At 41.3% G+C, this 12,540-nt stretch overlaps 1 protein-coding gene across 1 annotated transcript in view; it reads right to left on the bottom strand.

Moving 5' to 3' along the window:
* Positions 1-3,756: 3,756 nt before the first annotated feature.
* The window catches only part of HTR7 (5-hydroxytryptamine receptor 7), a gene marked incomplete at its 5' end in the record, with an annotated part of 90,542 nt that continues 81,758 nt past the window's right edge, over positions 3,757-12,540 (bottom strand). Inside the window, one exon of the mRNA XM_081330102.1 lies at positions 3,757-4,218. Coding sequence (XP_081186228.1) covers positions 4,176-4,218 — 43 coding nt within the window. The 3' untranslated portion in view covers positions 3,757-4,175. The remainder of the gene's footprint in view (positions 4,219-12,540) is intronic.

The following is a 12,540-nucleotide window of genomic DNA, read 5'->3' as shown; positions in this document are numbered from 1 at the left end:
GAAAAAGCACCATTTTTCACCATGAAATTTAACCCCAAATCTCATTCTGGCATCCATTTTTACATTAGTTTTTTTAAAGAAAAATTTACCTCCTGGGCACAAAAATCCCTGACCCCAGTACCAGGAATTTCCTTCCCAGGACACCAAAATAGCTTGATTTTTAAAAACTAGGAAAAGCACCATTTTTCACCATGAAATTCAACCCTGAATCTCATTCTGGTGTCCGTTTTTACATTTGGATCAAAAAGAAATTTGCCTCCCGGGCACAAAAATCCCTGACCCCGGCATCAGGAATTTCCTTCCCCGGACACCAAAATAGCTTGATTTTTAAAAACTAGAAAAAGCACCATTTTTCACCATGAAATTTAACCCCGAATCTCATTCTGGAATCCTTTTTTACATTTGGGTAAAAGAAAAAAAAATCGCCTCCTAGGCACAAAAATCCCTCACCCCGGCATAAGGAATTTCCTACCCCGGACACCAAAAGAAGCTTGATTATTAAAAACTATAAAAGCACCATTTTTCACCATGAAATTCAACCCCGAATCTCGTTCTGGTGTCCGTTTTTACATTTGGGTAAAAGAAAAAAAATCGCCTCCTGGGCACAAAAATCCCTGACCACGGCATCAGGAATTTCCTTCCCAGGACACCAAAATAGCTTGATTTTTAAAAACTAGAAAAAGCACCATTTTTCACCATGAAATTCAAACCCGAATCTCATTCTGGTGTCCGTTTTTACATTTGGGTCAAAAAAAAATTTCCCTCCTGGGCACAAAAATCCCTCACCCCGGCATCAGGAATTTCCTTCCCAGGACACCAAAATAGCTTGATTTTTAAAAACTAGAAAAAGCTCCATTTTCCACCATGAAATTCAACCCCGAATCTCGTTCTGGTGTCCGTTTTTACATTTGGGTCAAAAAAATTTTTGCCTCCTGGGCACAAAAATTCCTGACCCCGGCATCAGGAATTTCCTTCCCAGGACACCAAAATAGCTTGATTTTTAAAAACTAGAAAAAGCACCATTTTTCACCATGAAATTCAACCCCGAATCTCGTTCTGGTGTCCGTTTTTACATTTGGGTCAAAAAAAATTGCCTTCTAGGCACAAAAATCCCTGACCCCGGCAGCAGGAATTTCCTTCCCAGGACACCAAAATAGCTTGATTTTTAAAAACTATAAACGCACCATTTTTCACCATGAAATTTAACCCCGAATCTCATTCTGGTGTCCGTATTTACATTTGGGTAAAAGAAAAAAAATCGCCTCCTGGGCACAAAAATCCCTGACCCCGGCATCAGGAATTTCCTTCCCCGGACACCAAAATAGCTTGATTTTTAAAAACTAGAAAAAGCACCATTTTTCACCATGAAATTCAACCCTGAATCTCATTCTGGTGTCCGTTTTTACATTTGGATCAAAAAGAAATTTGCCTCCCGGGCACAAAAATCCCTGACCCCGGCATCAGGAATTTCCTTCCCCGGACACCAAAATAGCTTGATTTTTAAAAACTAGAAAAAGCACCATTTTTCACCATGAAATTCAAACCCGAATCTCATTCTGGTGTCCGTTTTTACATTTGGGTCAAAAAAAAATTTCCCTCCTGGGCACAAAAATCCCTCACCACGGCATAAGAAATTTCCTACCCCGGACACCAAAAGAAGCTTGATTATTAAAAACTATAAAAGCACCATTTTTCACCATGAAATTTAACCCCGAATCTCATTCTGGAATCCTTTTTTACATTTGGGTAAAAGAAAAAAAAATCGCCTCCTAGGCACAAAAATCCCTCACCCCGGCATAAGGAATTTCCTACCCCGGACACCAAAAGAAGCTTGATTATTAAAAAGATGATTATTATCATCTCCGTTTCAAAGCCGAAGAGCCAGTGTTTGTCCGAGGACGTTTCCGTGGTCATGTGGCCGGCATGACTAGACGCCAAAGGCGCACGGAACGCTGTTACCTTCACACTGGAGTGGTCCCTATTTTTCTACTTGCATTTTGACTAGATTAATTTTCTTAGCTTCCCACAAAACACCCTGAGCATGTGATCAGGTGGGGAATCTAAAGATTTAGAGGTTTCAAATTCTCATGTGCATGTTTTCCTAGGATTTAATAAACAATGATAGTTAAACCTTGTACAGGTAGTCCTCGACTTGCAACAATTCATTTACCATTCAAAGTTACTATGGCACTGAAAAAAGTGACTTATGACCATTTTTCACACTTATGACCATTGCAGCATCCCCGTGGTCACGTGATTTACATTTGGATGCTTGACAACTGATTCATATTTATGACGGTTGCAGTATCCCGGGGTCATGTGACCATCTTTTGCAACCTCCTGACAAGAAAAGTCAAAAGTCAGATTCTCCAAACCACTGTGTTACTAATTTAACAACTGCAGCGATTCACTTAACAACCGTGGCAAGAAAAGTTGTAAAATGGGACTTAAAAAACTTCTCACTCAGCAACATAAATTCTAGGCTCAGTTGTGGTCATAAGTTGAGGACTGCTTGTAAAACCAGGAGCACAAATATACATACCTTTGAGGGGATGACACAGAGGAATAGAATGGAGGCATAGCACTTATGTCATAGCATACATGTATGCAGGTTGGGCCCGTGACACGTTTGGTCCACACTTGGACAAAATTCACCATGCACATTTTATGATCAGATGATACACTTCAGTATCCTCACCCAGATTTATTTTCCAATTCTCTACTTGCAACCCATAAATAGGCCATTTATTGAGCCTATGTTAATTAGTTAATTAGTGATCTCCATTTAGTAATTGGTCAGATCTCTTTTGTTTTATCAAAAGCAGTCATGTTTTAAATATTCCTTGGTTGAAAATGACTACCTGATGGTGTTTTTAGCTTTCTGTTGACATTTAATCTTGAGCGAATTTTCCATGAGAAAACTTTTGAAGTTTCTGCATGTAGGGGGGTGGCAGCAGATCAAAGAAGCCAAAATGGGGATTGCAACTTGTCAAAGTCCTGCCTTTTTAAACAAAACAAAACAAAACACACAAGGCATTTTAAAAAGGAAGGGGCTAGGAATATGGCTTTCACCTTGATTTTTTTGGACCCTTTTTTCCATGAATCTTCCCTGAAACCCTTAAGAAAATTTGAATAAGCAACTGCATTAAAAAGCACATATTAACGTGCTGAATATATCTTCTCTTGCGAATTAACCATAGCCCTACATTTTCAAAAACATTTCCATCGCTTGGCCCTTTTGGTACTTATCATAATGGCTAAATTTTTATTTCCATTTCAGATTTGGAAATGTGTTCCTTGAAAATTTATGCAATATAAATCTAATGTGTGACTACAATTCTCATTCAGTCCCTCGACAAACGAAAGAAGAGAAATTAAAGGAAGTCAACAACAGAAGAGAGGGGAAAAAAAGAAGTGGACCAAAACTATGGAACTGAACTAAAGCTGTATTCTTAAAGCCTTCCTTGAAAGAAACAAATGTTTATAAGTTATACTGATGACAATTTATTCCATTTGCTTGGCATATAATTCAATCATCTCTTCCTATAAAGAAAACCTTGGCAGTGTTAGAAGTTACTGTGCTATCTCTCACTGAAATATTATAAAATTGTCCTAGTGGTGATCCCCACCAGCTCCTATGGAGCTGTCATTGATGTTGTTTTGACACACATTGAAAAGTATCACACTGGGATGATGCCTTTGTCAAAAGTGACCCCTGGCCCCTTACTTCCCAGTGGAGACTGCTGGACCTGAGGACAATTTACAGAAGGACCTTTGTTCAAGTCAAAGGACTGATGAATCACAGTTGGACGTTCCTCAGGTGAAGTCGTAGAGCTGATCATCTGCCATTCTTCCTATAGGCCAAACTACTTATTGCTAATGTTATTTGCTTTATGAAACAAATAAAAAGGGGCTTATTTATGCCCAGCTAGCATTTGCCCTGCTAAGGGAAACAAAACAGGGAAAAGAAAAAAGAAAAAAATGTCACTGGATTGGCAGGATTACATTTAATACTGTATACCAAGTTTGTAAACCTCCTTTACAAAATTCCCTTGCAAAGTAGATAAGGAACATTTCATTCACCCTACAGGTTTTCTTCAAAGCCTGGATTTGCAGCAATTTCCATTGATTCACAGTCCCTTGTCCATATATATGACGGCCCCATCAGTATTCAATCATAAGTCGTGTCTCTTCCTTCTTGAGTAATCAGAGTTCCTCCTGCTTTGTTAAAAAAAAAATCACAGACATTCAGACTCCATATAAGTTCAACTGTTCAACTATCCACTAAAATGGTGGATTTCCCCCTTACATATTTTCAATTCAGGATGGCTGAACCTTGCATGATGCCCAGCAAGATTCCCATGCCAGATGGGATCAGGTGTGCTGCTGACATGGATCTCTACAGAGGAGGGCAAAGGAAAGAAACAACATGATTCAAATGATGTGAATTACATACTTAGATCACAAATAATTGCATAACTACATCATTTGCATGATAACATCACGATGTAAGTGTCAACATTTGCTGTTGTCTTGCCTTCTTCTGGATGAAGCTAATAGTGGATCATGACACCATTTCCCCATTCAGAGGGCAACTGTGTTTTACTATCAAGGCCTGTGAGTACGGCAAACTAAGGAAATAATAATTGGATTTCTGGAAAGATCTTTTCTGGCAGTAGGGCAATGTAATAGAATTTTGAAATTCTGCTGAAGCAGTTCCTCAGATAAATTTATAACTAGCTTAATTAAGGCAGAGTTATTCTGAGACTCCTTCTCACACTTATTTCCTGCCCTAGGTTGAAATGTCTCTTTTATAATGGCTGTTTCTTTCTCCATGTTTCCTACAGGTAGATGGCCTGCTGGATGTGCCATCACATAATCAACCTCTAGGTAGGTTTCATGCTGTATTTTGGAGAAAAACTTTGGAAAAGTTCAGCTACCTCCATTACTCCAAATGAAAAGAAGCTCATGGAATTGAAGAGATAGACAGGATGCTAATCCATGATCAGGATAAGAGACAGGATATTCTTAGACACTTCATAATTAAGGAAATTGCAAGAATCCTGCATTCACCAAGAAAAGTTCACCAAAACATTCAATTTTTTAAAACTTATTTTTTTAAAAAAAATTTCAAACTGGAGAGGAATAGTTGGGTGGAAAAGCCAGAAGGGGAAAAAAATATAGTACAGCAGTTTACTCTGGCAGCTTAGTCAAAAAGAAAACTTTTCCCATGAAACGTTTCGTACATGGACTTAGGAAATGTTGATCTCAGTGGCTTCTGCAGAAGGATTCAATAAAATCAAGATTACAATCATGTAAGCAAAGCCCCATCCCTTTGCCCACGTCTGTGTTGATGCACATAACAAAAAAAGTTGAGCTTCACATGGTTGTGACTGCTACCTTGACTTTTATTTTTACACATCTCTCCCTTCTGGGATGCATCAGAATGCCATATCATCAGGTTAAAAAATAATAATGTGGGCAGTTCTGCTTTCATGATAGTGTTGGGTTTGAAATATAACATTAATCAAAATACCCAATATTTTGATTCTAAAATGTGAAATTCCAGAACAGTGATTTCAAGATAAAAACAGGGCATCAGGGGTTTTTTCTACAAACCATGGTTACGTGAGTAAAGGAGAAATCATAAACTTGATGTTTGCTCTTACTTGTTCTTTGGCACTAACATTGCACAGCCATTCCAGTTAAGATGCTGTTTAGAAGGATAAGACTTCAGTTACCCAAATTCCCTGTCCCACTGTAGCTGTTGATGAGAATTATGGAAGCTGAAAGTTTACAAAACTAGAAAGCACCCACAATAATGGTTGAGCATGATGTATATTTGTGGTCCATATAAAGAACACCACAGATAGATCCTTAAGAAGGAAAACCATTCCATTATCTCTTGAAAAAGTTTCATTCACTATAACACTAATAAAACTGAGTGGCCTTTTAGATATTTTGGTACTTTGAATAAATACGAGATCAGCGAACGCCTGCTTTTCAAAAGTTTGATGTTTTTCAACGTTTAGATAACATTATTAGAAGGTCCTCCAAGCAAGTAAAATGCAGATTGATAAACTCTTCCTTTCCCGATGCATTTTCAACCTACATTTTCCCACATCATTTTCACTATCTACAGATCCCCAAATGCATTTAGCATTGAACTGGAGCTCACTCGAAAGCACCTTTAGCCAATCATGACTTTGTCTAAGCTAATTGATGTTGCAGAGGATGAAGAAGACCAGCACATAATCTTTCTACTCTGCCCGTTGCTCAGCTGAATGCCTCTCCCCGCCAAATTCCCACCCCCTCCATAAAACCAAAAGAAGAAACAAGTCTTCCGTTTGTGGTGGTGCTGCCTAGCAAGCCCAATAAAGCGTTTTATTGCAGCAGATCCTGAGAACATAGTAAATGCCATCAGTTTCCTCTTGGAAACATTTCTCCACACTGAGGTTTTAGGATGGGGCAGGTTGTCCAAGGAGAAAGCAAATACAGTGTTCACAAACACTGGATTTCTTTCTGGGAATGTAAGATTCAGCCATGGAAGAGAGAGAGAAATTGTTTTCAAATGATGGCCAAGAAATTGAGTTCTTAGGACTTTGCACCTTTTATTGCTGGTTTTGTGTGGGAGTAGATTGGGGTGAATTGGCTCATTATTCTGAGGTCAAACTGCTTGAGTAAATGTGTCCCTTTCAGCTCCTCCATTTATTCCTGACATTGTCTACCTTTTTGCCTTTTATATTACTTTTGCTTGATTTTTTTTTCCTGCCTCAATGAGGAAGGAAGGAATAAGAGCATTCTTTATTTAAGAAAAAATAATAGTGTAAAAGAAGCTCAATGATCAAAAAATATCCAAGAAAGATCAGTGAAGAACATCTCAAATAAACACCAGAATAGGTCTCAAAAACTGTTTTTCCACACCAATAGCAGAAAAGAATTTATTCCTTAAATATTGGCCAGGCTCAGTCAAGCCCTATCCACCATTAACTGCTAAACAAAGCTTCCAGCGCTAGAGGATATATCAATTGTGATCCTACAGAACATGAGGACCAGAAACCCTGAAATAAAAAAAGTAGGGAAATCTCTGGGCAAGCTTTTGCATTTGTCAAAAGGCTTTTCTGGAATCTCAAACCACAAAGCTAATCTTATCGATTTGCCAGCCCTTCAGTGATTCCAATTTAAAGAGCACCATGACTCATTACTCTCGTGTTTTTCAGTCTTCTTTTTATTTATATATTGGTGCTAAGGCATAATGTGCTTTGGGCTCCAGTGCAATACTTGAAGCTAATCTCTGTGGATTGTAAGTATAATTTATAAGTGAACTGGTGTTCAAGAGTTATGGCTACATGTCATGTGTGAATGCCATCTTAATTTGCTACCTGAGAAGCAGGCATGGTTCCTATTACATCAGAAGTTAGGTCTGCAGGACTGGGAATTCCTAAAGCTATTAATTTTAGCCCAAATCTTTGAGAACAGTCCCAAGTAAATAATGGAGGGGTTTTATTGGGAAGCTGGGATTTTCAAAACATTGTTTTTGTCTGGAAGTGCTTCTGTTTTCTGAATATATGTCAGGCTTGACTTCTGCAGGTTAAAATAGTTGTTAAATAGCGGGTTCTTTGGCACAAGAATGAAGACAAGGAACGGAGTACAGGATAACTCATAGCTTTATTCATTCAGAAACTGTACTGGGGAAATGTCTGCAACTAGCTGCAATATATAGTCTAGCCCCTAGGCGGCAGCCAATAGGATTGAATAAACCATTGCCACCTGGAGATAGCCAACTGCAGCACAGGAGACTTGTAGTCTGGGTTGCTGGAGAGCCGTTAGCTGCTCCAGCAACCCACATGGTTTTTCACAAGAACCCAGTACATAACACCCCTCCCCTCTTAGATCAGACTATAATAACACCAATTAGTCTCAACAATTGTCAAGACTCACTATCCAAACACACTAAAGTAAAGTGACTATAATAATAATAATAATAAAACACAATGTAGGATACAATGAGATTAAATAACATCTCAATGAACAGGCTTCCAATTTGCACTATTAGACAGTTACAACATAGCACTAGTTTCTGTAGTCTAGTGGCAACAGGATTTACAACAATATATAGCTGTTTATTTTACAATGTAATTTGCAAGATATGAAGGAGGCTTGTGTGCTCTAGAGGAACGTCTTGGGGTTCCCATCACTTTGTGGTCTACCAGCTTACCCAATGGGCTGGGTAGACCTGTGTCCCTTTGTGCTTCTGAGTCAAGAGGATTTGATGCACTCTGGCTGGCCTCTCCAGGTTGGCCCACCCCAGAGTCAGACTGTTCAGCAGAGTAGGCACAGCGGTTGCTGAAGTTCTGTTGGCTTGCTCCTTCAGGTGGTCCATGTTGCACTCCAGAAGTCCCCATTTCTCCCTCTGGTTCCAACTCAGTTAAGAAGAAAAAGTCCTGGTAGTCCATGTGAGCCCTGGCTTGGCCACAAGTTTGAGGACCTTGGGAGGGACTTATGATGCAGTCCTCGCTTAGTGGCCATTCTGGAAACCGTTTCCTGAGCTGATCAATGTGTCGTCTGACAACTCATCCTCCCTCCAACCCCACTTCATAAGATAGGGGTCCAGATGCCTTGGTTACTTGACCAGGAACCCACAGATTCCCATGACCATAGTTCCTGGCCCAAACCCAATCGCCCATGTGCAGCCCCCTCGGGGATTTTGGTCGAGAGGCTTTTGCTGCCACTCTGTCTGGATGCAACCTGTCCAGTTTAGTAATCAAACGCCTCCCCCAACGTAGTTCAGCAAGACTTTTGCCTGTAGCAGTGCAGGGCGTAGAATACTGGCAGAGTAAAAAATCTGCCAATCTGTGATGCCAGTCACCTGTTACAATGCATTTAAGCAATTCCTTTGTGGTCCTCACCATACGTTCAGCTTGACCATTAGAAGATGGGTGAAAGGGGGCAGATGTTGCATGTCTGATAAGATTTGCTCTTAGGAAGGCCTGAAATTCAGCAACAGTGAATTGAGCCCCATTGTCTGAAACTAAGACATCTGGCAACCCATGTGTGGCAAAGAGTTTTTTCAGCACCTGGATGGTCCTAGCACTAGTCATGTTAGGAACTGGAATTACTTCCAGCCATTTTGAGTGGCTATCCACTATTATAAGGAAGAACTGACCCTGAAAGGGCCCAGTGTAGTCTATGTGAATCCTAGACCAGGGAGTATGCATTTCCTCCCACTTGTGAACTGGAGCCCGTGGCATTTCAGACCTAGATTGCTGGCATGTATAACAACCATGGACTTGACCCTCAATGGCCTTATCAAGGCCAGGCCACCAGAGGTAGCTTCTAGCTAAAACTTTCATTCTGACAATGCCTGGAGGGCCTGTCAAAACCCTGTCTCTTAGGGAAGTGGGAATTATGACTCTGTTTCCCCATAATATGCACCCTTTATGTGGAGATAACTCATGCCTCCTGACAAAATAGCTTTGAAATTCTGAGCCTGGACTTTTTTCCAACCAGTCCATGTATACCCATGACAACACTCTACTAAGTATTTTATCTGTGGCAGTTTCAGCAGCAATATCCCCTGCATGGAGGGGAAACTCAGGTATGTCCTGTATGAACAATATTCTAGCAGCAGGAGCTGGATCTGGATCCATTATTGGCAGTGGTAGTCTGCTGAGGCCATCAGCATGGCACATTTCCTTGCCCAGTTTGTGAATTAATTTAAAATTGTATGCAGATAGGAAAATAGACCATCTCAACATCCTTGGAGATAGTATGTGGGGGGTTTGTTTGTCCGTTGTAAAAAGTCCCAACAGAGGTTTGTGGTCAGTGTAGACCGTGAAATCCCTGCCATATAAATAGTCATGGAATTTTTTTATTCCAGCAATGATGGCTAGGGCCTCTTTGTTAATCTGAGCATAGTTGCGGTCAGCAGAAGACAATGTTCTTGAGTAAAATGCTATAGGAACCTGTTTCCCATTTTTTTCTATGTGACTTAAAACTGCCCCCACCCCATAGGGAGGTGTATCACATGTAAGACATACAGGTTTAGACTCTTTGTAGTGAGATACACTGGACTTTTCTGACAATAGTGCTTTGAATTCCTGGAAACATTTTTCATGTAAGTTAGTCCATTTCCATGGAGCTTTCTTATCAAAAAGCCTGTGGAGTGGCTCTGATATTGCAGCCTTATGAGGTAGAAATGTGTGATAGAAGTTTAGGAGACCCAAGAATGCTTGTAGCTCTCCTTTTGATTTGGGCCTAGGAGCCATTTTAATGGCCTTCACTTTAGAATCAGCAGGGTGAATGCTGTTAGCATCAATTCGGAAACCCAGGAATTCTGTTGAAGAGACCCCAATACTACACTTGTTCTTTTTTAATTTGAGGCCTGCTTCACAAAGCCACTGCAAAACAGCCCTGAGCCTACTGGCCAACACTTCTGGGGATTCTCCTGCAATAAGAACATCATCAAAATAAGGGCAGACGCCCTGGAATACCCTTAAGTGTACACTCCATGATTCCCTGAAAAATACCCAGTGCAACACTGACTCCAAACTGTAAGCGTTTAACTTTGAAAGCCCCCATGTGAGTCACGATCGTTTGAGCCGTGGCTGTGGCCTCATCAACCTGCAATTGCTGATAGGCCTGTGCTAAATCAAGTTTAGCAAAAATAGTACCCCCTTGCAAGGAGGATAAAATATGGTTGACCACTGGAACCGGGTAAGCGTGTTGCTTGAGGGCTTTATTTAGTGTGCATTTATAGTCAGCACAAATGTGAATTTCCCCATTGGCTTTAAGTGGGGTGACTATAGGAGTTTCCCACTCCCCACCATCAACAGGCTGTAACATACCCTGTTCTACCAGCTTATCAATTTCAGAATCAATTTTATGTTTTAAGGCAAAGGGGACCTTACGAGGTTTAACCCTGATTGGAACTACATTGGGATCAAGCTTAAATGAGATAGGTGGTCCTGTGTATGTTCCAAGAGTCGAATCAAAAATATCCGCGTATTCCTCGCACACTGACGTGAGGTCTGCAGTTTGTGTCCGGTTTATGCCAGTAATCTGAATACCTAAGGCATCAAACCAATCGAGTCCAATGAGACTCGTTTTCTGGCCCCCTATTACTATTACATCCAGGTGCCCCCAAAACCCTTTAAACTTTACCAACAAAGTGGCTTCTCCCTTAACTTTAACATGAGTGTTTTGAAAATCCATTAGGATTATATCTGAGGGTCTTAGTTTGCCCAATTGTTACTGCGCCTACACACGAAGTTAAAATTGTCTTGAGAAATGATTGAGACTGCAGAGCCAGAGTCCAATTCCATCTTACATGGAACTCCTTGTAGCTCTACCATGAGCTTAAGTTTGGGTTTGAGGGGGCATCGAGCCCCGGTATGGCATATGCTTCTACAGCTTCTGAAAAATCCCACACTAACTGGACCCTGGGCCCCAGTACCTCTCCTAGTTGGTTCTTCCGACTGGTGTTTGGGTGGCTGGTCTCTCTGGCGGGCTCTGCAAACCACCGCAATGTGGCCTGTCCTTCCACAAGCTCTACACGTGGCTGAACGAAATCTGCAGTTGGCACAAAAATGGTTGCTGCCGCACCCCTTACATCTTGGTAAGAGAACTGCCTTGTAACTGTCCTCTTGCTGCTGGCTGTTGCAGTGTTGCACATTGGGTTGCTTTTGTAGTCGGTTGATTACAGGTTCTTCTTCCTCAGAAGATTCTCCGGTGCATTTGGCGTCCTCAAGGTGAACCATTTCTTTGAACTTTGTCGATTTGGCAGGCTGTACTGTTTGCACGGCGCCCCCGGCAGTTTCGTCGGCCATCACCTCATCTTGTGCTTCCAAAAACATTAAATTTGGCCTAGCAAATAGTCTCTGCTCTGTCCCGTAGGCCACAGATGAGCCGATCTCATAGACACTCTTCTAAATTTGAAAATTTGCAAAGGCGTGCGGCCTGCCTCAGGCCTGCTATGAACTCTGAAGCTGATTCACCTGGCTGCTACACTCTTTGGTTGAACTTGAACCGCCAAGCCATTTCAAACATCTTGGGCTGGAAGTGCCCGGTTAGCTTCTTTTTGAGATCTGCGTAGGATACCGCTTCAATTGGTGTTGGCACGAAAAGGTTCTCGGCTAAATCAAAGGTTGCTGGGCCGCACATGCAGAGTAGCATTGCAGCCTTCAGTCCTTTTTCCGTGATCTGATTGGCTCTGAGGTAGTTTTCTACTTGCAATAAGTATGATGGCCATTCCTCTAGGTGTTTCACGTTGAACTCTTGCAGTTTGCCAACCTTCGGTATTCTCTCTTGCTGGTTCCTGTGTTCTTCTGGATCCTGCTTCAGGCTCAGGGAATGAGTCCACTGAGCACGAGGTCACTAGCGTAGCTTGCTAACCAACCTTGAGAGGAGAGGGGGAAGATGCCTCTTCCCTCTGGCATCTGCTGCCTTTCCCTCATAGACTCTAGCTCTTATTCAGTGAAGCAGGATCCCACCTTCGTCACAACTGTTAAATAGCGGGTTCTTTGGCGCAGGAATGAAGAC

This window comes from Vipera berus (assembly GCF_964194415.1).
Source record: "Vipera berus genome assembly, chromosome: 5".
Classification (NCBI taxonomy): Eukaryota; Metazoa; Chordata; class Lepidosauria; order Squamata; family Viperidae; genus Vipera; species Vipera berus.
Note: the sequence above shows the minus strand (reverse complement) of the source record. Positions and strands in the feature narration are given on the sequence as shown.